At 41.6% G+C, this 25,457-nt stretch overlaps 10 protein-coding genes across 12 annotated transcripts; 4 read left to right on the forward strand and 6 right to left on the reverse strand.

Moving 5' to 3' along the window:
- Positions 1-1,782: 1,782 nt before the first annotated feature.
- Positions 1,783-2,178, forward strand: RB195_009354 (uncharacterized protein; the record flags this gene model as incomplete). The annotated part of the gene is made up of 1 exon (XM_064189874.1): positions 1,783-2,178. One exon carries the CDS (start codon positions 1,783-1,785, stop codon positions 2,176-2,178), a length of 396 nt encoding a protein of 131 aa, XP_064047457.1.
- A 959-nt stretch (positions 2,179-3,137) lies between these two features.
- Positions 3,138-5,065, forward strand: RB195_009355 (uncharacterized protein; the record flags this gene model as incomplete). The annotated part of the gene is made up of 3 exons (XM_064189875.1): positions 3,138-3,257; positions 4,803-4,898; positions 5,042-5,065. The coding sequence occupies 3 exons, from the start codon at positions 3,138-3,140 to the stop codon at positions 5,063-5,065; spliced, it is 240 nt and encodes a 79-aa protein (XP_064047458.1).
- A 524-nt stretch (positions 5,066-5,589) lies between these two features.
- RB195_009356 (uncharacterized protein) lies at positions 5,590-5,904 on the forward strand (the record flags this gene model as incomplete). The annotated part of the gene is made up of 1 exon (XM_064189876.1): positions 5,590-5,904. The coding sequence occupies one exon, from the start codon at positions 5,590-5,592 to the stop codon at positions 5,902-5,904; it is 315 nt and encodes a 104-aa protein (XP_064047459.1).
- A 26-nt stretch (positions 5,905-5,930) lies between these two features.
- RB195_009357 (uncharacterized protein) lies at positions 5,931-6,422 on the forward strand (the record flags this gene model as incomplete). Its single annotated transcript, XM_064189877.1, has 1 exon — positions 5,931-6,422. The coding sequence occupies one exon, from the start codon at positions 5,931-5,933 to the stop codon at positions 6,420-6,422; it is 492 nt and encodes a 163-aa protein (XP_064047460.1).
- Positions 6,423-14,226: 7,804 nt separating this feature from the next.
- RB195_009358 (uncharacterized protein) lies at positions 14,227-14,712 on the reverse strand (the record flags this gene model as incomplete). Its single annotated transcript, XM_064189878.1, has 1 exon — positions 14,227-14,712. The coding sequence occupies one exon, from the start codon at positions 14,710-14,712 to the stop codon at positions 14,227-14,229; it is 486 nt and encodes a 161-aa protein (XP_064047461.1).
- Positions 14,713-14,868: 156 nt separating this feature from the next.
- RB195_009359 (uncharacterized protein) lies at positions 14,869-15,597 on the reverse strand (the record flags this gene model as incomplete). The annotated part of the gene is made up of 1 exon (XM_064189879.1): positions 14,869-15,597. One exon carries the CDS (start codon positions 15,595-15,597, stop codon positions 14,869-14,871), a length of 729 nt encoding a protein of 242 aa, XP_064047462.1.
- An 84-nt stretch (positions 15,598-15,681) lies between these two features.
- Positions 15,682-16,517, reverse strand: RB195_009360 (uncharacterized protein; the record flags this gene model as incomplete). The annotated part of the gene is made up of 2 exons (XM_064189880.1): positions 15,682-16,290; positions 16,404-16,517. The coding sequence occupies 2 exons, from the start codon at positions 16,515-16,517 to the stop codon at positions 15,682-15,684; spliced, it is 723 nt and encodes a 240-aa protein (XP_064047464.1).
- RB195_009361 (uncharacterized protein) lies at positions 15,682-17,112 on the reverse strand (the record flags this gene model as incomplete). Of its 2 annotated transcripts, XM_064189882.1 has the most annotated exons (3): positions 15,682-16,403; positions 16,457-16,651; positions 16,707-17,112. In XM_064189882.1, 3 exons carry the CDS (start codon positions 17,110-17,112, stop codon positions 15,682-15,684), a joined length of 1,323 nt encoding a protein of 440 aa, XP_064047463.1. The 2 variants fall into 2 exon arrangements, with proteins under 2 accessions (XP_064047463.1, XP_064047465.1); XM_064189881.1 differs by lacking the exon at positions 15,682-16,403 and having other exon boundaries at positions 16,597-17,112.
- A 95-nt stretch (positions 17,113-17,207) lies between these two features.
- RB195_009362 (uncharacterized protein) lies at positions 17,208-23,700 on the reverse strand (the record flags this gene model as incomplete). 2 transcript variants are annotated; one of them, XM_064189884.1, is made up of 6 exons in its annotated part: positions 17,208-17,401; positions 17,861-17,922; positions 21,532-21,586; positions 22,145-22,240; positions 22,292-22,346; positions 23,611-23,700. In XM_064189884.1, the coding sequence occupies 6 exons, from the start codon at positions 23,698-23,700 to the stop codon at positions 17,208-17,210; spliced, it is 552 nt and encodes a 183-aa protein (XP_064047466.1). The 2 variants fall into 2 exon arrangements, with proteins under 2 accessions (XP_064047466.1, XP_064047467.1); XM_064189883.1 differs by lacking the exons at positions 17,208-17,401; positions 17,861-17,922; positions 21,532-21,586; positions 22,145-22,240; positions 22,292-22,346 and adding exons at positions 23,122-23,172; positions 23,232-23,324.
- A 1,022-nt stretch (positions 23,701-24,722) lies between these two features.
- RB195_009363 (uncharacterized protein) lies at positions 24,723-25,105 on the reverse strand (the record flags this gene model as incomplete). Its single annotated transcript, XM_064189885.1, has 2 exons — positions 24,723-24,879; positions 24,993-25,105. The coding sequence occupies 2 exons, from the start codon at positions 25,103-25,105 to the stop codon at positions 24,723-24,725; spliced, it is 270 nt and encodes an 89-aa protein (XP_064047468.1).
- Positions 25,106-25,457: the final 352 nt, after the last annotated feature.

The raw sequence follows: 25,457 nt of genomic DNA on the forward strand, positions 1-25,457 counted from the left end.
AATAAATTTTTAGTTTCTGTATTCAAAAAAAAACAACTAAAAACTGGGGTAAAAATGTGAAATTCTGCAGAAGAAAGAAGGGATCCTCCTTTGTGGATTTGCAGAATTACGTTATAACTTCTAATTTAGCTTTAGATAAAACCAACTTTGCTAGAATTTTTCTGTTATGTGAAAGCGAAGATCTGTTTCTCAGTTTTTTCCCATCCGTCGCCATCGGTATAAAGTTCAATACAGCAGAAGCGTCACAGTGTCCGATAACAGCTGCAGAATCGATTGGAAACAAAGAAAGTGCACTCCAGCAGCAACGTCAAGACATTTCCTGCGCCTGCAGAATCGGTGAAGGAACCAGTCTTTGGTCTCCTCATTACTGCCTATTTCTTTTCTTATTTATTATTACACAGAAGTCTCTGCATTCATTATTCTACTGCTATATATTATATGATACAATTATTCCTGGTTGCTGCTCTACAACTCATAGAACGTGGAAACATTCCAGTACTTTACGGCATATATACCTTTTTCATGACTTCGTTTTCTCTAACTGCAAATGTTCTCGCCTTATTTTGTAACCGCGTTCTTAACTAGGAATATGTATGTAGAATATAGGATTTGAATATAGGTTATGTAGGATTGTCATGACAAAGATGGCGTCCCACTATTATCTTGTGTCGCTGAACGACTAACTACATACTTGATATTTGATACTTGATTTGTTACTTAGACGTGCGTGATTGTGTTAATCATTATGTTAATCGATATACGTATGTTTTCAACATTGGTAGATTGGACTCAACGTATTTCCATGGGAGATTTGCTGATTTGGCGAGGGAATGCGCATCTTGAAGTGCCCTTGCGCGTATCAAGGTTCTCGCTGGTCGCTTGTTGTTAGTCTCCTCGTTCTAATTTTTTCGTCTAATTTATCTCAGAAAATAGGATTTCTCGAATTTTGCCTTTTTTGTATATATTGCTGAATTAACCCTTTAGAAACTTACTCAATAAAGGTTTAATTACCCAAGATCTCCCGTGGTCTGAACCATTGTCACGTGTCAGGGTGCTGAGCAAAACTTACGAGTCAGTTACTTCATCTTGAGATTTCATCGACTTGCTTACCGGAGATACACAGTGCGTAAAGCGAAAGCAATCGCTATTATCACTGCCGTTGGAGAGGACGCAAAGGCCGCAGTTGCAGAGACCATTCCAAAAAATTCGTTAACTTCACTATTTTAAGCTGTTGCGAAATCGTTGGCCACTCTTATCTTCCGTGCATCCGGGGCGCTCCTCCTCGGAGTTATCTCCTCCTGCTTTCCTTTTTTGAACCAACTTTTATGGTCTCGACTTTCTTCATCTTCGCTGGTCTTGTCGGCTGAAGTGGCCATAATTTCACGTTTTATTAGTTTCCTTTGTATCCGTATATCATTCACATTGTGTGCGTCGCCTAGCTACAGCTAGTACAGTTCCTTGGACCAATCATGATAATCCTAGCTCAATCGCTTTCAAGCAATCGTCCACGTTATTATATCATTCGTTACCGACCTTGAACGCGTAGCTTTGAGTTTCTTCGTGCTTTATAATAGTTTTGTATATATATTGTATATATTTGTATATTTTTGTAGGTTGTTCGGAAAGAAATGCGCGTTGAATTTGTCCATTTATTTCTCTTCTACTATAGAAGATTTTTTAAAACAGTTTTTGTCTATTAGAAAGAGATTTTTATTGTGCATCTTTTGATATATTTTTGTCTATGTCTACTTTGTTTTTCTTGAAGAAAAAAAAGTTTAGGAAATGCTTGACCAAAAATTTCGAATGCGAGCTTGCATGTGGTACGACTTCAAGCAAGGCAAATCGGCTGCTGAATCTCATCGTGCCCTATCTGAGGTATTCGGCGAAGAAGCCCTGTCAGAAAGCCAGTGTCGACGATGGTTCCAGCGTTTCAAAAACGGTAATGAAAGCTTGGAGGACGAAGAACATGGAAGTCGGCCTCAATTCGTCGATGACCAAGTGTTGAAGTCCGTCATTGAATTGGATCCACGCCAAGCCACTCGAGAACTGGCAACACATTTTGGCTGCTCAAACTCTACCATCCATGAACCTGGCACCATCCGATTACCATCTGTTCTGGTCGATGCAGCACTCCCTGGCCGAGAGAAAGTTCACGAATTGGGTGTCCAACTACTTTGAGTCGCAGCCGGCCGAGTTCTTCGAAAGAAGAATCCATTCTTTGCATAAACGTTGGCGACAAGTCATTGATAATAATGGAGATTATCTTTTGAATTAATCTTGTTTAATTTCGTTTTTATAATAAAAAATTCTTTAAACTCAAACGCGCATTTCTTTCCGAACAACTTAATACATAGTTTTGTTATCAGCTTGCTGATCAGTGCTAGGAATAGGAAACATAGCTTTATCAAATGACGATCAGCAACGAACTCGACTCCGCCCTCATCTACAATATAAAAGGAGTGAACTTGATCAAATTGTGCTTTTTTGCCGATTCCTTATGCTTTGTGCTGGTGGTTGACGTTAGGATAAAATTGTCTTTCTCAAGGCATTCGAGATCAAGTCCCGCGTGGCGATATATATATATATATATATTTATTTATTTATTTATTTGTAAAGGTTTAATTACCGAAGCTTGGGGGCTCTCCACAAATAAGAGTGACGGCAGTTGCGAAACCCGGGTGACACTCTGTCAGAGAAAAGGCGAGGACACAAGAACAAGCCGTCACTGTATTGTGTTTGGTTCCCTTTTTCTTTTTTCTCCTTGTTTTTATTGTATACGCACTAAAGATTTAGAACTTGCAGTGTAACCAAGCTAGATACCACTGGACTATAACTCAGAATTGTTAGCTAGGTTAATGCTTATACTCTTATACTTTCCATTGTTGTCGTATATAATTTTGTAATATGGTTTTGTTCTATAAAGGTTTTATTACCTAAGTGTAAGATGTAATGCCGAGTGGAAAGTGATTGAAGCAGGACAAAATATCTGTGCGTATACGTCTTTACCCTGTATGGTAGAGAACACAGGGAGAAGCAGCACCATAAACGGAGATTCAGAATAAAGGCCGTGCACAATACGTGTCCTATGTATGCCGTTTCATTTTGGTTGCGGTGGGAGCAAAACGATGGTGTGGACGATGGATGGCACAGAAACAGCCAAACAAGCTGAAAAACATACGCATACAGATCATCCACGACTCAATCACCTTCAATTGCTAACCAGCATGCTACAACATCATCTTAAAGTTGGCCAAAGGGTCACCATGGACGACACAATTTTTTTATCCGTTATACTACAATACAACAACACAACCGTTCCTTGACGTTTTACAACGTTTTAAAGGTGCCAGTAGCAACGAGGAAGGCGTCCATTAAAGCAATAACCTCGTGGTACAACTTCTTCATCCTCAACATTGATTCCGCCAAGCTATTTTCTCAGCCGCATGACGTCAGACGAGTTTTGGCAAAGGAAAAAGTACACGTTTCTTGTCGAGGGCTACCGAAGAAGGAACAAAATGTTTTTGGTTCCCATTCACGTTGCGTACTCTTGCATAACGGGTTCGCAGGTTTTCAAACAGAACCATTGCACTGCGTTCTTCGCTTCATCGTCACTCATAACTGACCATTTAATACGATGAGGCGTGCATTGTGCAGTGTAATATTGTTAGAAATGGGTGCGTCTACAAGATGATGTACGGCTCCGTATATCCTACGTCTGGCCGTCAGAAAAGCCAAGTTGGAGTTGCCATTTGTCATTGAACTTTGGCCATACAGTAAACCGAACCATGTGAAGTTTTATATAGCTTCGTGTGCATGAGAAAGAGAAGGCAGTGTGAAGAGAAAAGCGCTTACAAAGGGAATTTCTTTGTTATCGATAGTAAGTCGCTGCTGCTGAATGTACAGCCGAATGCTTGGACGTTAATTTTGTGTGCTTGCACGTCTCTTCAGACACTTCTTCACAATCCGGCTCGCTTTACGATGGCTAAACTTGACGGAATCCAGAGAAGATGTAAAACAACAAGACTCGCCGTTCTTCCTAATTGGTTCGGTAATCTTGTTTCCAAACTAGGTTCTAAGACTGATGAGGAGATTTTTTCAAATTCTGATTGCGATAGTCCTAATATTTCCCGCAACACGGTACACAGTTTTGTCGACGTTTGAAACAGTGACTGCTGCCCCATTCATAGCCTTCATGCTGTGCCCAGCATGAACAAAATTCGCTGCCGTTTTTGTGTGACGCATTGCATGGTTTCGATAGGTGCAAAAACCGAGGAAACGATGCAACTATTGTTGCTCCAACGACCATTACACGGCCTTGTCCATATTGTCGGAGCGCTACTATCGGGAATACGGTGAACTCCGCGAGCAGCTCGAGACGTTTGAGGACTACTATGAACCATCGCCTTCTGGTGCGGCGGAGTATCACGAAGGTGATAGAAAATAAATGATGTCGCCGAACGACTAATGACAATTGTTAAAGGTTAATATATTCAATAGTTGTGCGTTTGTTGGTATGTAAAACGCGTGTAGGTTTAGTTACATTACTCGGAGATTGAATAGATAAGGGATAGGGAATGCGCGTCAGGAAATAACATCGACGCGTATAAGAAAGTTCACGCGTACCGTAGTCAGTGTTTCGCATCTATTCTGCAGAGTTTCCTTGCGGTAGCATCTGTAATTTATTCATTCATTTTTCTGTTTGTAGATCAATTTTGTGAATATAGGGATTTGTCCGTTTGTTGATATTTATCGTTGATTTTGTTAATAATTGGTAAGACTTGGTTTAATTACCCAAGTTTAAGGTAGTGTCAGAAAGTACCGCGTGGCCTGACATCGTCCGTTCGCGTGTCAGAGGAGCGAGCAAGGATAAACTCAAAACACTACTTCAAATGAGGATTGTAGGGATTTATTTGTGCACTGATTCATACGTTGTCATTATTAGAATTCTTGGCTACACTATTGTGCTAGATTATAGCGTAGAAATGATAGAAATGGCAACAAGTGCATGTACCTTATGGTCTTAATGTTCCAAATCGTTTAGGCTGCAAATTTCCAGCATGACTAGTTGAGATTCTGCATCACGTGTTTAGTGCTGGTAGGAATCAACGTTAAGATAGGAAGCAGATGCAACGTTTTTCAAGAGCACCAGATGCAAATTTGTATATATTGGTGATGCGACCAAGCAAAATCAGTATGATGATAACCTTTACGGCATTTTCTTTTTAGTGTCTTCGTTTCTGTAATCGTTGCCTGACATATTGTAATATCCACATAGTACGTATTCTCGCTTGGTGTAGTTTCCAGTTTTCAGTGTGTCACAGTATATCAGTAGCGGCCAAAAATCTTTTGACAAGCGGTTTTTCAAGATTTTCTTCTCTGAAAATCGCTGAATCGTCGTACCAGAGATGTCATTTGGTATTAGAAACCTTTTCTAAAAAATATGTTTACTTTGCTGTTTCAGGAATACTATTATTTCCGAAAAACTGAAAATGTTCATTTTTCAGTCTTTTAATTTTTGATTTGTTTTATGTACCTTTTATGTTTTCTCCCTTATTTTTTTATTTTATAGTTTTCTATTGTATTTGGATTATGGGTAGAACATTTGGAGCACGCCATATGTCAATTGAAACTCGGAAGTCTATTCTTCGAGGAATCGATCAAGGAATGAACCAATTCGAATTAGCAAAGCTCTTTGATGTCTCCAGAGCGACCATCTCCGCTTTTCTGAAGAGGGTATCAACGTGTGGAGTAACGCCGAACCCGGGAGAAAGCCGGATGACTCCACGATTTGCCGATAGGAACATCTTTCGAATGAGTCGTGCTAATCCTAGGCTCACCGCCTCTGATATTCAAAGTGAATTGGCCATCGCAAATCAACAGATCCCATCAGTTAGAACTGTTTAGAAGACGTTTACAAGATACCGGACTCAATGGAAGGCGTCCTGCAAAAAAAATCACTCATTTCAAAAAAGAATCGTGCTGCTCCAATTACTTCACATGCTTGTGTCAAATGGGCTAAGGAACATATTAGTTGGACTCGCCAGCAGTGGAACAAAGTTCTATTTTCTGATGAATCCAAGTTTAACGTGATGGGAAGTGATGGTACTAAGTATGTCAGACGTCCAGCCAGAAAAAGATTCCATCCCATGTATCAACTGCCCACTGTAAACCATGGTGGAGGAAACATCCTGCTTTGGGGTTGCTTCAGTAGTCATGGAGTCGCACCTCCTCGCCAATTTCATGGGAATTTGGACAGATTCGGCTTTGAGGAGATCTTGGAAACAACAATGCGTCCATTTGCTCTTCAAATCATTGGCAGAGGATTCATCTTTCAGCAAAACAATGACCCGAAGCGTATATCCTCGCATATTCGTGACTGGTTCAACCGACGTCGTGTGAAAGTTCTTGACTGGCCAAGTTAGCCTCCGGATCTGAATCCGATTGATCATTCATTGGAAGAATTGGAACGTCGCATGAAAAGGAAAAAACGAAGAAATTCTCCCCAAAAAAATTGCTCAATTTGAAGAAGCTTAGAAGGCTATCCGACAGTCTTGACAATTTGTTGGACTCGATGCTACGGAGATGCCAGGCTGTTATTGATGCTAAAGGTTTTGCAGCGATGTACTAGGGCTGTTATTTTGTTATTGTTACGATATTTAGGTTGTAGCTCTGCTACTATCAATAATACAGTACGGTCAGAAATGATTTTCATATCACTTGTTGTTTTGGCTGTTTCACATAACAGTAGTTGATCTTATTCTGATATCGTTCCAGATATTGAAGCGCAGACATTCCACCCGGCGAAGGAAACGTATAAAGGTCATCGAAGGAAGCAGTCAGGGCACGTCGCCTACATCAATATCAGCTCCGGTCATCGAGGATATCAATAGCTCCTTGCACAGTACCTTCAAGACCTGCTTCTACGTCTGGTTAATCAATATCTGCGGTTCAATAGCAGGATCGACTCAGCCTTAGACTTCGTCAGTAATTCTATTCTCTTTTCAGCATCATCTCTGTAATTCTTGTATTTACAATAAATCTATTGAAGATTAGTTCCTTCATTGTTCAATACCGCGTGGCAGTTCGTAAGGAACTTAAAGCGAGTAATTACCCACATAGGTTATTGAAAGTTGTTATCAAGTTTTTTGTTCAAATAAACTGACTACGTGATTTTCCGCTTGTTTCAATAAAATCGAATAATCGATAATCTTTTAGATCCTGATTTAACCTGATTGCTGATATTCTTTTCTAAGGTCAAAAAACGCGACAGAAATAATTGATGCAAATTTGGAAACGATTCAGCGATTTTCAGAGAAGAAAACATCGAAAAACCATTTGTCAGTTGATTTTCGCATTCGTATACAATAGAAGTACTGATTTTTCCTGTATTTTCTTCATTTTCTTGATTGTTGGTGCATTCTGTCTTCCGTTTGTAATGTCGCTCAAAATCTAGCGCTGACGATGGATTTAATCCCTTGGGTGCATTATTTCTCTTCTTTATTGTAGTGGCTGTTATTTTGTGCATTAAAAATAAACATTTTTTAACCATGTTTGAACCGAGCGTGATTTTCCGTTGCCTTCTTACCGCATACTATGTGATAGCATTAACCATTTGCTACGATCGATGCACCACTAAGATACAGTTTTTCCACCGTCTCCTCACCATACTCACTGGGGCGTTTGGAAGCTACAGATGCAACAAGGGAGCAGTTGCTGAAGTACGGTGCACATGACCAACGCAGGCGAATAACGGCAGGAGCCGAATGTAAAAAAAGGAAGTTTTGTAGTACACTGTTCTCCTTTGGGAGAAGTATCCCAGCTTCATTTCTGGCTACCAGTCGCTCAAACAAGGAATTGTTTGGCGAAATGCGGATCCCAACCAACATTCTTTAATATCGCTAAAAAAACGCGATTCTTCTTCAAATTTTAGGGAAGCCATTAATTGCGAACGATATTCTCGCAACTTATATTTTATGCGATCGATAGTCTTGTGAAATGTACTTAGTGGCTCATTCGGCATTTTCAATCCTTTTTGGTGAATGTTTTGTGCGATAGCACCTCTGTAGCCTTCAGCACCGAGCCCTGCCCATTTGTTTCTGTATAAATCTGACTCCAGTTAACAAGGGTAATTCCTCACTTCACGCCTTCTTGTGCGATACGCGATTTTATTATTTGCGAGTCTTTATTCGTTGTATCTTGTATCGTTTTGTTTGCAATTACTTATTATTCATGCCTCGTATCCGTATTTCTACCTTGTGTCTGTATTTTGTTGGTTCAATTACCCAAGTTTGAGCTGCCAAATGAAGCCCATTCGTAAAGCCGTGTTGGCCAACAGACATATAAGAACCCGCGTGGCAAGCAAATCTCGAGTACGAGTTTACTTAAGATAGCTGGAATTCTTAACTATGCCCACAATGTGTATGGTGCCGTTTGGCAAGGTTATCAACAACAACATAACCACAATTTAGATTTCCAGTGATCCAACATTACCACAATTTCATTGCTTATATCTGGTGGAACAAAAGAATTATAGTCATGTTGGTCGCTGTTGGAAGTCCACTTGTCCTCAGGCACCTGTACATTGTGTCATGTTGAAATTCCGTGTGCATTTATGTCAGAGCTGTTATTAAAGTATCATGGACCCTAAAGTCCATGATATGAGCGGCTAACCACGAAGTTGCCCTGCTTATTTGGTGTCTCTCAAGCATGCCTGTGAAAGCCCTGAAACACAAACTTATTGGTGCATTAATCTAGGCGCGTCAGGAATCCTTTGAAGAATTAGGAAGCAAACGCAAAGGTGAACAAAAAAGATCCATTGAGGACCTCAGATATAAACGATCACGCATCAGACCTGGACCAACTCTGCCAACAGAAGAGGAGGTGCCATGGAAGCTTCGCGGTTTCCTCAGGCAGATCAACCAGATGGCTAAGAACAACACGTTCCAAGAATCATTGAGGGAACTCGAAGAAGGCAGACCCACTTACTATGCGAGGAGTAAGCCACACACTACAAGACATGATTGGAGAACATCCTACTGAGAACCAGTCACGTCAAGGAGTGCAGTGCGACCGAGGAACTATGATCTACGAGAAGGTCCTGATTATAGTTCAGTCGACAACGAAGAACGCTATTTTTCCATGGAGAAGTCGAAGGCGTGTGTGTGGAACCCGTATTTACGAGCGAGTACATCCGAAAGGAGAACGGTTTCTTCGAAGGACTGTCAAAAACCATGGCGAATGAGATAAAGGCTGCAGAAGTTCAGATCAGTAACGCGTACCACCTGAGCCCATCACAAGAGCTGAAGGAGTTTTTGGCGTCATTCCAGAAACAATGGGCAACAAAGTTACACACCTCCGAGAGGAACTTGGACAGCATGGGAAGAACTTAAACGAGCCATCCAGTACGGTCCAATCCATCGAATGGTATATCCGAGAATTCAGAACAAACCAGCAAACGACGATGGAAACGAAAAGGAAACTTCTTATAAACTTATAAAAAAACTTTTATAAGTCAGAAGAAATAAATATATAAGAATTATATAAGAAAACAACTAGTCTGTGGAAACAAAAGTGGTATTTAGAAGTGAACAAGAGCCTTTCACTTTTGACGCTGTTTTTTTGTTTCGTTTCTACAAATGTCCGAGAAGTCTCAAAAAAAAAAACTCTGCAAGCTGCAGCACATAAAGGAGTATGCCATTCAGTTTCATCGATTTTGATTGCTGGATTAATTTCGGTACTAAAGAAAAGAAACATTGCTGATATCGAACAACTGTGAGTGGACAAACAAGTATGCTCACCTTAATGTAATTTCAGGACTTACCACAGGAAAAGAACTTCTTTGCTCGCACGAACTCTGCTGGACAGATATTCGTCTTCACAGTGCGTTGAACTTCTTACTCGTACTCAGGGTCAAGCGTGCGTCGAAAATTTTTCAACCATGGAATCGTAAGAATGGAGTCGGAGCAGGAGGGGGTCATAAGGCTTGTCAGAAGAGGAGAAAAAAGTGAAGGGAGCGAGGACCAAAAGACGATGAGGCTGCCGATTGTCGTTTAAAAAACCCTCTTAAGGGATGCAAAATGAAAAAAAAGATGGCGTAAATATGTCTAAAGGTTTTGCAGGAACAACTTGACACCTTTTAGTCAGGGGCTAGTTTGGGAAAATGTTAGACAAATGAAGGACATCGAGATTGTGATCGAGACAATACATGTGAGGGGTCATGAGTACGAAGGCAAGAAAAAGGGAAAGTTATACCATGCGTTCTGAAGTAAGTCTTGCGGCTTGCTTTAAAGTGAGTTGTTTATTAAACGTTCGCCAAGAAAGTGGAAAATATTGAGAATGAGATAAGGAATCAAAACGAGTGATTATCCGGTATCCAAAATCAGCTGCCAATTTGAGGACAGAGGATCAAATAACGAAGGAAGTATAGCACATTATCATGCTATATAATAACGGGCTTATTCTGTCACGTGTGTGTATATGTGTGTCACGAAATTTCAAAAAGGGGTCCACAGTGTCAAATTGGTGCGTCGGCGTCGAAATGCGGCAAAATGGACGGGTACCGAGGCGCCGAGTTAGTTTGTCGACGCCAGAAAGCTATAAAATAGGGTGCGACGGGTTCACCGACGTCAAATTGGTGCGCCGGTATCGAAATGCGGCAAAAGGTGAGACGGGTACCAAGGCGCCGAGTCAGTGCACCGTGGGCAGTAATATCGCGTATTAACTTCAATTGGATGTCGCTGTAGGTGAATGAGACGCTGTAAACCGTTTCGTGGCCGTGAAAACTATATGTGCTGCATTCCACCTCATTGTACTCCACCGCGTGTCTATTCCATCGAACGTTTCCTTCATCAGCTTGATCACACCCTTCCCTCAGAAATTGGGGACATGCATGCAAACAGCTGCTCAAATAGTAGCCAGCCGTTTACATGATATGACGTGGAACGTTATCTTTATCGGTATGATGAAGTTATTTACGTCATTTTATGTTAAAATATCATTTGTTAAAACATAGTTCTGTGATAACTGTTAGGGAAAATCAGGAGGAATAGCCATACTTCGGGTAATGCTTTCAAATTGTACCTATATTATATTGGTATCGAAGGACTGCTTGAAGCTGAAGTTTGAATATTTCCCAAATGTAGGACTGACGCATTAGGAAAGAAAACTATGAAATTTTTTCCTTTTACTTATAATAAAAAAGAGGGAGAAAGCGTTGTTAGAGAAACAGAATTCCATTTTTACAGAAAATGCCACTACTATTAATTTTCATTGATTAGTGAAGGGGAGCGAAGCGAACACCACAGAAAGTCTGAAGTCCGGTTTTAGCTGGACATTCAGACTGGTAAATACTGTAATAGAAGTTGTGAGGGTAATGAAATACAGAACAAAGTGTTTCAGATGTACGTGGATAAATAAAAACTTTGAAAACCTCTTATGAATTTGACTTGCTGCCATAACCATCAAATCTGAGCAATGCATTTTTCTGTATTATTGTTTTATATAAAGGAAATAGAACTAATCAGATCCAACATTGTATTGAGTAATAATAGGCCTTAGGAGATAAACTTCATTTCTTTCATAGTTCGAACATTGCTTCGGCACTCCTTCATTACAACCAATCAAGTACATCACGTACTCCATTGAAAATGCACCAAATGCACGAACTCACTGCCAGACGATGGTGCAAGAAGATTTATCTCTGCTTTTATTGTGACTGTCATGGATCGGTCCCCCACGAATGAATGATTTTAGGGTTTAGAATTTATTAATCTAATTTAATAATCTTTCCTATTGAAATTGAATTGAATGAAGAACTTTTTTTATTATCACCAAAAAAGCAATTTTGGTGCTGTTACTGAGAAAAAAAAGACATCTGCAGTCGGTTTTAGAGCTAAAATTATTGTGAAGTAGAAATTTCTGAATTCCGAAGTAAATCATCGAGAAAATTTGCACTTAAGGGTTTTCTCATTGCTCTGAAAACATAGCACCAAATTTTTCAGCAGCGCTTCCGTAATCTCGAGAAAAAAAGCTCAGATTTTCAGCTCGCTTCAGAATATGAATGACTTCGAACAAAGTCGAGTAACTCATCTCATGGCGTATAAAATAAATTTAGTCTCAAGTATGTTGTAAAGAAGGAATTTGCTATAGGAATTCACTCTCACTTTCTCCCTAGTGGTCTTCTGTTCTCTCGAGAGCCAGTTGAGAAAATGTTGAAAAATTTGCTGAAATTCTTAAATTTTTTCGGCTAGTTTCCAAAAAAACCAGAGGGTCTCTGAAAAGGAAATTATAAGCGTTCTATAGTGCGAATCTTCTTTTACAAAAAGCCGACACACTTCTCCTTCTCTATCTCTTCTTCAGATCCTTATTCATGTTTTCTTCAGCCCTACAAATTCCGGCCAGTACAGCAGTAATTTCCAACAGAGCTTGGGCTAATCACTAATATGTCATCTAAATAATATTTAAATGCGGCGAACAATGCTTCTAACACAATTTCAAGAAAACAATGGTGAAATGTTCTTTACAGTAATTTTTCCGATTTTGCAAAAATTAAGATTTCGGCGGAGATCGACCTACTCATTGTCTGTAATCACTTTCACTGAGTAAAATTGTGCGAAGCAAGTAGAAAATAGTGAGAATATGCTTTTAGAATGCGTTCTGTATTGGTTGTTTTTTCCCACTCTGTAAAATGGAAAAACTACGGTGAGGATCGAACTTTTAACCATTCGTCTTCATTGTAGATGAACAAAATTGTGCCCAAATAGTAGGAAATGGTGTGAAAATGATTTTAAAAAGTTTTTTCTGTCGTCCCATTTTGCAAAAATGATGACTCCGGTTTGGATCCAACTATTGACAGTTTGTTTGTTATCACTGTCAAAAGGAGAATTGGGTCTTCGAATACACGTTGAGAATTTCATCAACTTTTCAATTTATATGTGTACATATGTACTGACACACTTCCAATCCTTCCAGTGAGCTATCAGTGACGTCTATCATATAATATATTTCTAATTATTTGCAGAATTTTATATCAATATCCATTATAGTACTATTTACTAGTATTTACTATATTATAACATTTCGATTTATTTGTTAAGCACACAATTGGTTTTTTTTTTGAATCTGTTTATTATAACCAATTTCTCATGGTTTTATGAGTGACTATACTAGAAAGAATGAGATGACGTGGTCGGTTTCTGGAAGGTCTTCTCAGAAGAGGCAGTTTAAACGCATCACCCCCCGAATCTGGGATGGTGCGAGTTTCAGGTGGGTTATGCCGCAGTCGCTATTTTCTACAACGAGTGCGACTGGAGCGCGCCAGCCTTGAGCACGCGCCGCATCTTCCGGGCCGTTTTTTTTTACGGCAATTAGGAAGAAATGGGCGGAATCACCTTTCTCACCACTACGACCCCGTATAGACACAACCCATCTGAAACCGACACCACCCCAGATTCGCGAGGTGATGCCTTTAAGCTGCATCTCTAGGTCAACCAAACCCGAACTATCTTGGACCGTAACCCGTGATTATTTTCGTCATTGCGTCAGAAGATGTGCGGTGTAAGGTGGAACACCCTAACAAAGCGACCATCGATTCCGTAGAACAAACTACGACTAGCTGCTTTTTTGTATTCGTTATTTTCACTTTTTTTCGAAGGTGTTCTCAGCTAAGGACATGACTTAGACCACACGTTGGACTAAAATTTTGCAAAGATTCCCCCCACAGAATCTTCTAAAACTGAATATGAAATTAGTCAGTTTCGAAAAAGTTGGTTCTAAAAGCATGTGAGTTCCAACCGATTTTCATGCATTGTGATGTGGAATGTCCAAGTGAGATCTAGTCAATTCTTCTCTCTTCAAAACCTTCATTCCGAAAAAAAAAATCTTTGAGAAATTCACATAGATGCATCATTCTGAAAATCACGCGTATGCCAGGAACACATGTCAATTTTGCCACAACCGTCAGAAATTTAGTTAACTACGACGTACTTTCACATCGAGAAATATGCTCTCAATTTCCGACTACTGTGTGCAAAAGTAAAAAAGGAAAAAAAAGGAGGTTGATGACAATTGGATTTGTGCGGAGTTTTTCGCATACAGAAGGTGCTCTGCCATGACGGTACCAGTGTGTATGAATGCGAATTTAGATCAACTTGATAGGATCGGATCCTAGCGCAGCTATGGCTCAGCATTTCCCATTTTGACTTACTTGACTTAATCGGCGGGCTGATGTCATCGCCTGACGTGACTACCCGTATCTTCGCCGAGGTGTGCCGTCCTTGAACACAGCTCTGCCCAACCTTCTCGATCTTCTGAGAGAGCTTGCACAGGATCAATCCATTTGTCGCTATTCCATACTCTGCGAAACCTTACGTCTCGCCTGAACTGCCTATCCACGCCGAGTGTCCTCAGGTCCTCTTTCACCACCTCAGTCCAGAACTTCCGTTTTCGGCCAGGTGGCTTCTTCCAGCTTGAACCCGACGAACTCTTCAGAACCCGTTGGTCTGCCGGTCTCCTTAATATATGCCCAAAGAAGCGAAGACGATTTACTTTAGTCGCTTTCGATGGTGCTACAAGATGTTGATATCTTCCATGTGTCATCTGCCAGTAAGCCACATCAATTTCTGCGCAAAGATCTTCATTGTGGTATACCGTAGGCCAAAAGTAGCCAAATAGCCGTCTAAGCAGCTTTAGTTCCGTGCAGTTAAGCCTCTCCATAACCGTTGATGGTGCTGCCCAAGTCTCCTATCCGTACATCATGATGGGGCGAATTGGGGATAGGTAGACTCGCAGCTTGACTTCGTTGGTGATGGGGGTCGACCACAGGCATTTCGTTGAGGAGTTAAATGCAGACGTGGCCTTAGCGCATCTTTGCTAAACATCTCTCTCGTAGCTGCCGTTGTTCTTCAGCGTACAGCCCAGGTAACAGAACTCATCGACGAGTTTTATCGGTTGTCCGTCCACCCTGATTCCCATTCGAGGTCTCGAAGAGATCCACATCTGCTTGCATTTATCAGGGCGTAGGCGTAGTCCGTAGGCTGCAGCCAGCTTCGATACAAGGTTGACAACATGCTGAAGTTTCGTACTGCTTTCCGCGAATATAACAACATCGTCGGCGTACTCGAGGTCAGTCAAGGGGCACCCTGATGGTGCGAAGACAATGTCGGCAGGACACTGGTCGACTGTTCTTCGCATAATGTCGTCGATGGCGAAATTGAACAGGAAGGGTCCTGCCACCGCTCCTTGTCTTACTCCAGTTACCACTTCAAACGGTGTTGTACATCCGGCTGGTGTTCGAACTGCAGCAGTTGTTCGTTGATTCATTTCATCAAGCAAGCGGGCGAACTTTCCTGGTACTCCATCGGCGCGGAGCACGTTGAGAAGACGGCCTCGGTGAGGAGAGTCGAACGCGGCTTGAAAGTTCAGAAACGCTAGTTGCATTGGCTTCGAATACCGCTGCCAGATTTCGATCACTCTCCTGACGATGAACACCTGTTTAATCGTAGACCGGCCAGGTCGAAAGCCAGCTTGCCGGTAGCACGTTGTTTCTTCGCGATGTTTAATGAGTCGGTCCAGGATAATGTGCTCCAGTACCTTGTACATAACACGCAGCAAAGAGATTCCTCGATAATTCCTAGGGTCCGTGACGGATAACTTCTTGTGGAGGGGAATTATGATAGCGTGTCTCTACGAATCAGGTATCTTTTCGTCCATCCATATTGAACGGATGATCTTTGTCATATCACGAATCCCAGACGGAGGAAGATATTTTAGCATTTCTGCGCTAATCCCGTCGTCTCCAACAGATTTTCCATTCTTCATTTTTTGAATACAGACCAGGACCTCCGACTCGGTCGGTAGCTCCTCGTTAACCGCATATGTCGGTCTATGAAAGTGTTCGAGTTCAGGAGCTGACGGTACTAGCCGGTTCAGCAAGGTCTTGAAGTGTGCCTTCCAAATTGGAAGGGTTGCTTCACCGACAGCTACCTCATTAGCAGTGTTGAGGACAGGGAAACATCTTTTCATTTTGCCGCTATGCTGTTTTAGTAAAGCGTAGGCTTTCCGCGAGTTCCTGTCCTCCCACGCCTTCTCAAACTCCATCGCTCTTGACGTCCGCTCGTTATCGCGGTCTTGTTGCAGTTGACGACGCAGCTTCCTTCTGGAACTCTTTACCTGGTTGAAGTCACCAGCGCTACGCGCGACACATACATAATTGTATGTGGATTTTGTTTCCGCAGATGCAAAGGCAAACCTCTTCCGTGGCAATAGAACTGGGAGCGTTTCCCTTGCAGCGTCCTGGATGCACTTTGTGAAGGAATCGGCATCGCTAGGCTTCTTCCTGGCCCGTCCTCCAACATGAATAGACACACGTTGGCGGAATTTTGTTCTGCATTCATCGTCTTTCAGACCTGCCAAGTCGATTCTCGGTTGAAGAGGAACTTCTTGGTTTCTCTTGTAGAACCGTATCTTGAAGCTGAGAAGAACTCGATTGCGACGTCCCAAACAGCTCTAGATTTTCGCATATCTGACTGAGGAATGTTCCTCGCCAGAACGTAGTCGAGCTGAAGCTTAAGACGTCTCATCTTCCGCTTGCGCTGCTTTTCAGGCATTAAAAGGTTGACCCCTGCCACATGAGCTGATGGCGTCGATGATTCCTCTTAAATGTGGAAGCGATGATGAAGTCTGATCGCACAAGTCGACCAGACGGTCACCGTTGTCCGACGTGCGCTCCGCTGCGTAGTACCATTTTCCTAGCACATCGGATTGCTGTTCGAGTCCCATCTTCGCATTTGAGTCGATTCCGACAATGACCATTTGTTGGCTTGGTATTTTAGACATCAACGCATTGAGTTCATCATAGAAGGCGTCCTTACTGTTGTTCTCAAGTTTTTTTTTCGCAGTTTCCATAGGTGCGTGAGCACTTACGATCCAGAGTTTACGTCCTCTGCTATCCCGCATTCGTAGGAAGGCGCACCTAGACGACGTTGAGTCAAATTCCTCCACCAGGCTCTTGTAATCGTTCCTCACAGCTATCGCGCAGCCACCTACTTTGTTTTCATCAGCATCGCCGCAGTATATGGTGTAATTTTCGATGCTGATGACGGGCCGATCCCTCATGCGTGTTTCCTGTAGTGCAGCAAAGGGCACACAGAGATATCGCAGAAGTCTGGATAGAGCGGCTTGTTGGAGTTCACTCGATAGTGTTGGAGTGTTCAGCAGTTCAGCGTGACGAAACGAATGGTTGTTGCTAAAGATTCCATGTTCCCTTCAGGCAGTTGACCTTTCAGGTTATGGGCTTTGGCGGTGTGCTGGACGACAGCACTTTTTTGCAATGTATGGGAAGCTTTCGCCATATAACAGTGCAGGTTATATAGCTCGTACGTTCCCAATGCGTACACTCGAACGCCTGAATGCGTTTAGTTAAAGCAGGGCCACCATGTGCAGGTAGCAATCAGACTCGTATACGCGGCCCCATTTTCCCATTTAATTACATTTAATATTGAAACACACGGACCGTGACATACTATGTGTACTGTAAGTATCAGAAAGAGAAGAGGTGACAATAGAAAAGAAAATCCGAAGTGTGGAATACGTTGTTCACGTAAAATTCTACCATATCATTACTGTTATCGCTATTTTATTGAGAGTACAACAACATTGAATGATCTTTCCATTGCGGCCATAGAAGAACTCATTTCAAAAATTCAACAACAGAAACGTCGCTATGCAAACATTTTTATTTTGCAAGTTTCTTCCGCACGAAGAAACCTCTGCCAAATAGTTTTCTATCTCATGAGAAGATTGTACGCATCAGAGTAAGCCTTGCGGAGAGGCCCCTAGCAGCATCGGCGTAAGTCAAACTGACTATTGCTGTAGTAATCACGAGTACATGTAGCATCAGATTCTTCATGGTTTTTTGCTTGATATCTGAAAAAGTACTGAAAACAGGTAGATTGAAATCTGGGTATGAACATCAACTAACGTCTATTCTAATTCCCATTCTTTTGATTCTAGTAACTAATAATAAAAATAAGAGTGTCGATGTTCACTGCTTGGGCAGAGTTTTACTGTTCAGTAAGTTAAGCGAAATTTTACAAGAAAACCCGATGTTCACAGATGGCCGTGACTTGCTCAAAGAAATCAAATGTTTTACTATCAAAGAAAAAAGTTTGCATTGCATCTCGCTCATTTAACATTCACGGCTAAGAACAAGATATCTATATGCTGTAGCATCGCATACAGCAGCTGTAGTGTACAAAAACTGTGCAAAGAGTTTTCATTGTGGCCTATCATCAAATCAACTCAGGACTATCGCTGTACGTTGGAGAGCAACTAAAGACATGCTTATGTAATTCGGAAAGTAAATTACAGCGACGGTACTATTACGTTCGTCTCACGCAACTCTCGTTCGGCCTCTCTATTAATTCTCACGATGTTTTCTATGTCTGGGTGTTTTCTCCTCTTCTCTGCGGAAAAAGGAGGCAAAAACGGACATCTATTTCCGTATATTTCGAGAGACTTTTTATGGTTTATCAACCATCGTAATGGTGGTCACTAGATTGTTCGTAGAACAGTTAATGTTTATCCCTCGCGTAGAAATCATCTGGAAATGCTGACTCGTCTCCTTCCCCGATTTTACCTCGTCTCACCTCCAAGACATCTGTTAAAATCTGCTCGACCCTAACTTTCTTCACCCTTCAACCAGTCTCAACGTCAGGCTAACACCGGAAATCAGACTTCTTGTGGCGCTCGCTTCGCCCAATAGAAAATTAATCAATGGAATTTAAAGACAGTGACACTTCCTGAAAGTTAAATTTGTAAATCTTTCTAATGGCGCTTCGTTCGTTCCTTTTTTAGAAAAAATATAAGCATTCATGAAATAAGATGATGATTTCATAGTTTTCTTCCTTATGGTGTCACTATTACATTTGGAAAATATTCAGACTTTATCTCATATTTGTATTCCTCTGGTACCACCACAAATTGAAAATATTATTCAAGATATGGGTTTTTCTCCTCTTTTCTTTTAACAATTGTATTGGACGACAATTATCTCTGAACTTGTACCACCCTAGAAAATCTCTCTAATTCCTTTCTTATTATGGTACACAAGAAACGTTATAATAACGTCCATAATCCTGAATCATGTACCAAAACGTTGCTAGCCTTCGCTCCGATAAACAAAATTAATCTGAATCATTGCAAATAACTTATTCCCCTTCACGTCGCCTTCTTGTATAGAAGTGTCATCGCAAAGAAGAGAGTGCTTTTCGGGCCCATAGTCATCCGCTTACGAATAAATTACTCCTACGCATCTTCGGGATCAGCACAACAATTAGTACAGAACAATGTGCTAACATGAAATGACTTGAGCATCATCATCTGAAACTGATAAAGATAAGGTCCTGCGCAATGTCACGTAAACTGCTAGCTGCTATTTAAGCAACCGTTTGCATTCCTGTTTTCAAGTTCTAGAGAGATGATCTCATCAGTCTGATGAGGCAGACGTGCAGGGGAAGAGAAATACGAGAGAGTAGGCAGAGGTAAGTCACAGCACATACAGCTTCATTAGCTATAAAAAGATTCACTATTTCTCTTTCACCGCTTCAAAAATTCAATTGGAGCTGTCGTGCGGTACTACTGCACTGTTGTGCACCAATCAGACACTTGGGATTCGTCTCACCCCATCTTACCCTTTTCTGGCGCCGATGCACCAGGGGCAGCAGCTTCTGTCCCTTTCTTCTATCGCTTCTTTGCTCCAGTGCTCTAACTCGTCGTCGTGGGACCCGCCTCTCCTTATTTTACCGTTTTACGACGTCAAAACAGCTAATAATGCCGTAGGATCCGTCTCTCTGCTTTGTGGGATTTCATCGCACACACACACACGGACTAAGCGCCTTATTATGTTGCATTATTCTTGCTACGTCGAAGAAGAGAACGTGTAAGGATGCAGACGGCAACGTTCACTATCTAAGACAACGGAGAATATCTGAATCGAGAAACAGCAAGAACAGAAGGAACCATATTCGGATCCTCGTTGGAGAAAACTTCGAATGTCTTAGGACTGATTGACATCAAATGAGAGAATATCAAGCAAGTAGAGTGCTTACTTCTGTCTCTTTCTGTTTCTCAATGAAGCAAGATACTGCATAATTTTTTTGAGGAGGAAATTTGTTGTGAAAATATGCTGTGCGGCAGTTTTTTTTCTCGACAGCTCGTGAATTTTACAAGTACGGATACATCATCATTGTGGTTATCAAAATAGCGAAGAAAGTTTCTTCCTGTAAAACTGTATCTTTTGTAATGCTTACTAGTGTGATGACTCTTGATTAAAGGCATCACTCCACGAATCTGAGGTGGTACGGATTTCAGGTGGAGTATTCGTATACGGGATGGGAGACTATGGAAAGGGGGTGATTCCGCCTATTTCTTCCTAATTGCCGTAAAAAACTGCCCGGAAGATACGGCTTCGAGTGTTCCCACGCGCTACTTTCTACAAGGAGTTCGACTGGAGCGCGCCAGCCTTGTGGGGCGCCGCATGTTCCGGGACGTTTTTTTACGGCAATTAGGAAGAAATCGACGGAATCACCCCCCTCTCCTTAATCTACGATCCCGTATACGAATAGTCCACCTGAAATCTGCACCATCTCAGATTCGTGGGGTGATGCCTTTAATAAAGCAGTACTTGAACTGAGTTACATAGATTTAAATTGAACGCACAAAATTGGGATTCCTGTTGCACCAGTCTTGTAGTTTTTGGATTCAGAAACAGCATACCGCGACTCTGACGATATGAGGGAATCAGTAGGAGAAGTTGGAGATGGGATTGTAGATTGCAGGATCTGTGGTGGTCCCACTCATCTCTCCCTGATCGTCGGAAAAAAAACGTCATTGGAACCGCTTTATTTTCTACGAGGTACACTAGGACGCTGGTTGAGAGTAGTTGGTGAGGGCACTTACTCTCGCTTTCATTTCTGGAAGTAAATAAGTAAGTCGTGGCCCTTTAGACCTAAGCATTAGTCTTAAGGGATCTATGACATGCAAACTGGCACTAAGACAAAGACGAAAGATAGGGCGTCCAGAAATAGGAGCGTAGTTGAGTGTCCTTTCTCCCAGTACATTTTCCCCCATGGTGTTTTATTCACGTACTAAGATGACTTTCATTTTCTTCATCGTAACTTTTCGTGATTTGCAAAAATTTGATTCTGGTTGACTATGCACGTTTTTGTACAGTCGCCATCAGCCTATTAATTGGTTTCACTTGAATAGGCTGGCGAGAAGACATCACTGATTTTCGGCGACGGCGCACGCAACTGATATCGCGGTAAGGGACGGCGTCTTCTACTACGTTTTTTTACGGATTTTAAGGAGAGATGAGCGGAACCGCCCCGGATCCCACCTCTGCAACTCCACCTCTAGCTCGCTTACCGCATATTTCCTCAACACGTGAGATTCGTGGTATGCTGACCTTAAGAACGATTTCGGAGTATGAACGAATGATGCGTGTAGATGGTGAATGAATGAGTTGGAACCAACCGAGTGACGCTTTCAGCAGCAAAGAAGTTGCTGAATGATGGATTGGTTGTGATGACTACAGCTTATATCTGAAGATGTCTCCGTTTTTAGCATCTATAACTATGTAATCAGTTTGGCGCCTAAGTGTTTCTAAAAATTTTGCTGATTATACCATTCAAAACATTGTTATGTTTCAAATCCATTAAAACTATTCGCTATCATAGGAATATGCAATCAGTTGTAATTTGAAAATCAAAATTCAATTTCTTTTTGAAATTATTTGCTGTAACACATTTTCCATTGCTAATGTCAAGCCTTTCAGCAATGCCCTTTCCCGACATCATTCTTTTTTCCAACAATATCCAAAACGACTTCTTTTCGAAGCTGGAGCTCACGTACGTACCTTTGGTCAGAGACGTGAACAGCAGGATAACAGGGCCTGTACCCAGAAGAATTTGCAGTGAGGTAAACGAGCTCCAGCGGGAAAATGTGGTTGGATAGAATAAAAATTTGTTCGCGGACAAACACATCAACCGGCGAGAATACGTCTTCACTCATCTTAGTACTGCTAATGTTTCTGCAACAAGCGACTAGGTCTCGCAGCGAAGGGGCGTTGCACCGAGTTCGCGCAAACCAACCAAATGACGTCGGATTGCACGACTTATAAAAGAAGCCACTGATGGTATGTGATTGTTCACATTTGTCCTCCCAAAGCCAAAGGCTACGGACTCTGAAGTAACCTGTTTTACCTTCTTATTTACCTGATTTGTGAGGAACTCACCACAGACAAATTCGATGGCAACAATCCGCTGCGAATCTTTACCGTCTACTCTGTCCTAGAAACTCAAAACTTTGAGTTGCACAGAGTTCTAAGCTGCGCGGGATCACGGAAAATCCAAGAAATGGGCAGAAATGTGCGAGTCTGCTTTGTGTTCTTTTTGATATTCTGGGTGGGGTCCAGCTCAAGGTTCAGCTGCACCGTACTTGCTAGTAGATGAGCAATTCTAGCCTACGATGATCAACTGTAATAATATATTAAAATAATTTCTCCGAGAGCTGCTTCCTATGAATTTTGCTTCAATATCTCTTAACCGCTCGAACGGTAATGATATTTTGTATTATGAAGAGGTGTTTAGAAGAGTAGAGCGGAGATATATTCGATTTTCTGTATGATCTAACGAAATCGTATATGGAGTAGAAGAGCATAAGGAAAATTTTAATAACGCTGTTAGTAAGAGATTAGGCCGATACTACTAGATCGATGACTGGAAACAGTCATGGACCCAACCAAGTCTTTTAACGCTCCTCCATCGAAAAACAGGTGCAAGAGAGGTCTGGGAGGATAAAAACAGATTTGGCGAATCTGCAACATCGACCGATTTATTGCAAGGCTGCACACTTGTTTGTAAGCCTCAAGTGATCCTGAATTTAAGTAGAACGCGTAGACGCATAACTATGAGCTAATCGATGACGTGAACTTCTTTATTACTCGACATAAATAACTAGATATTCGCTAGATCTTTACTTAATATTCCGTTTTCATTCCCTCACAACAGTTCACATAGTCCAGTTTCGAAATGAGGGACCTCGTTTCTTCCTTCTAAACCGCACTCAGACAATGTATTTCCTTCTTTGTACATCGGTGAACCAATGCCGTTTCCTCTGAAATTGGAAAATAATCGTTTCGTTACCAGTATCCAGGTTTCACATTCCCTACTTACGGTGGATAGTATTGGCACGCAGCCATAGTCCAACCATTGCTGCACTTCTTGATTGTGTCTGTCAGTGTCTGTCAGTGTCTCCGCCCACAATACCTGTGAAAACCCCACACTTTTTTAAAGATGGAAATGGAGCATTTTTCTAGCGTAGAGCTCAAAACAGTTGGTGGAAAGCGACCTTGACTTTATTGTTATCCATTGAATCTTTTCGTTTACTCTGTTCGCGTTATTGGTTTGAGGATCGTCTCTGATTACTCGGTGCAGGATAATTACTGATAACTGCGTATTGCCACATTTGAGGTGTTTTTGTTGTCAAAATATGTCCAAATGTTTAGGTCAATTTCATATTGAAATTGCATGTCTCAGCATTCGCTCCACTCACCTGTGTGGCATGTCCTATGTCATTTGTATATTCGTACATTGTTGATATTCCATACTTTGATATCTCAACAGCCCATGGCTTTGTAGCCATCCGTAAAGTGGCGATCACCGGAACTTCTCATGAAAATGTATTCAGCGTATTAGGTAAATCGTAAAAATGTTAGCGTATGTAGATAATCGATTGTAAAAATGTCGATTTTTGCGCAATAAATGCCACCCACAAAACTGCCGGTGTTGCTTATAGGGAGTATACCACGATTTTGAGGTGGTGTGAATTTCAGGTATCCGCATACGGAGTCGAAGATTATGGCGACGGGGGTAGTTCCGCTCCATCACTGCGACCAGCCGCCTCCAGAATGCTGTCTTGTACGACGCCATCTATCCTAACGCTCCTTGCGCCGCCTTCGTCGAAAATCAATTCGGACTGCTTGCAGTGATTCAGGGGAAAGCGGAGCCACCCCGGTATCCACTATCTACGACCCCGTATACGGATACTCCATCTGCAATCCGTACCACCCCAGAGTCGTGGGATGCTGCCTTTCAGCTAGGAAATTTGTAAGACCAAACTCTGCTCGCCCTTTCCTATTTTACTTGCCGGCCTTTAATCTACAATGTTACTGGGTAGTTACTACTTACATCCGACGAAGTGCGTTGATGCCTGTTGTTCTTAGCTTAATCGATGAAGTTAGATTCCTACCCGACGTTCACAATGTTTTAGATGAAGGCCAAAAATTGATATTACTTTTGTGGCAACTTAAACATCGGATATTCGGCTTACATTAGCGGCTTTTTCTTGAGTAATTTTTCCGGTTGTATTAAACAGATTCTCGCCCACGTCAGGGTAATCGGAGTGCTTCATTTCGCATTGAATGGTGTTCGCCCACTTTAAGGACGACCCTTCAAGCGAACAGTTGTATTTCTAAAATCCAGTAACCAGTGTGATGACAATATGATAGAATACATAGAAATAACCAATATGATGACAATATGATAGAATATATAGAAAAAGGTTTGACCAGCTGTGGTATTCTCTTCGCTGGCGGGAGCTTTCTAAATTTCCCTTTTTCCGTGGTAATTTCATACTCTCCTTTAGCAGCAAGTGATCGATATTTGTTATGCCAATGTAGTAAATTCTGCCTGGATTTCATTGACATTACTGTTCCACAATCTGGGGGTTCGGAATTCGCTGCTCCTGTTGTTTGCTTGTTCTTCGCTGCTCTTGCTGTTTGCTCGTTCTTCGCTGTTGTTGCTTGATACGTTGTTGATCCTCCTGTTAATTTGATTACTTCGACGGAATGCTTACCGTATCGAGCTGCCAGGAAAGCTGAACATTTGACTCAATGGAAGTAGTACTGTAGATTTATTGAAAAGAATTAAACAAACCTATCTATTCCAACAGCACAGAATATGAGAAACACAATAGCGAATGACACTCCAATTTTGTACTTTAGAGGGGTTCCGTTCGCACTGTCGCTGGGATCTGTTGGCGAGTCCATACAGATTATAGGTGTAGGATTAAGCGCTTACCACTGCACACGTTACCTCAAATGGAAGTTACTTTCAGCTTTGCTGTTACTTTGTGGCTTAACTTTTATCGATAACGTCTGCCAAGCGTACGAAACAAGCTTGATCACATCTAAATGTTGTGTTTACCTCTCACAGCTTTTTTCTCAAATACTTAAAGATGGACTTGTTGCACAGTGTCGACTTGATGCACCTGCCAACCTATGCACAGGGTCAAGCGGGAGAAGGTTAACATGATAACCAGGACATAACACTGTGTAGTATTAGGTATGTACATACATTATTAAATATTGCAAAAAGTAATATTAAACAATTACAATTAAC

The sequence above is a fragment of the Necator americanus genome, chromosome III (assembly GCF_031761385.1).
Source record: "Necator americanus strain Aroian chromosome III, whole genome shotgun sequence".
NCBI lineage: Eukaryota > Metazoa > Nematoda > Chromadorea > Rhabditida > Ancylostomatidae > Necator > Necator americanus.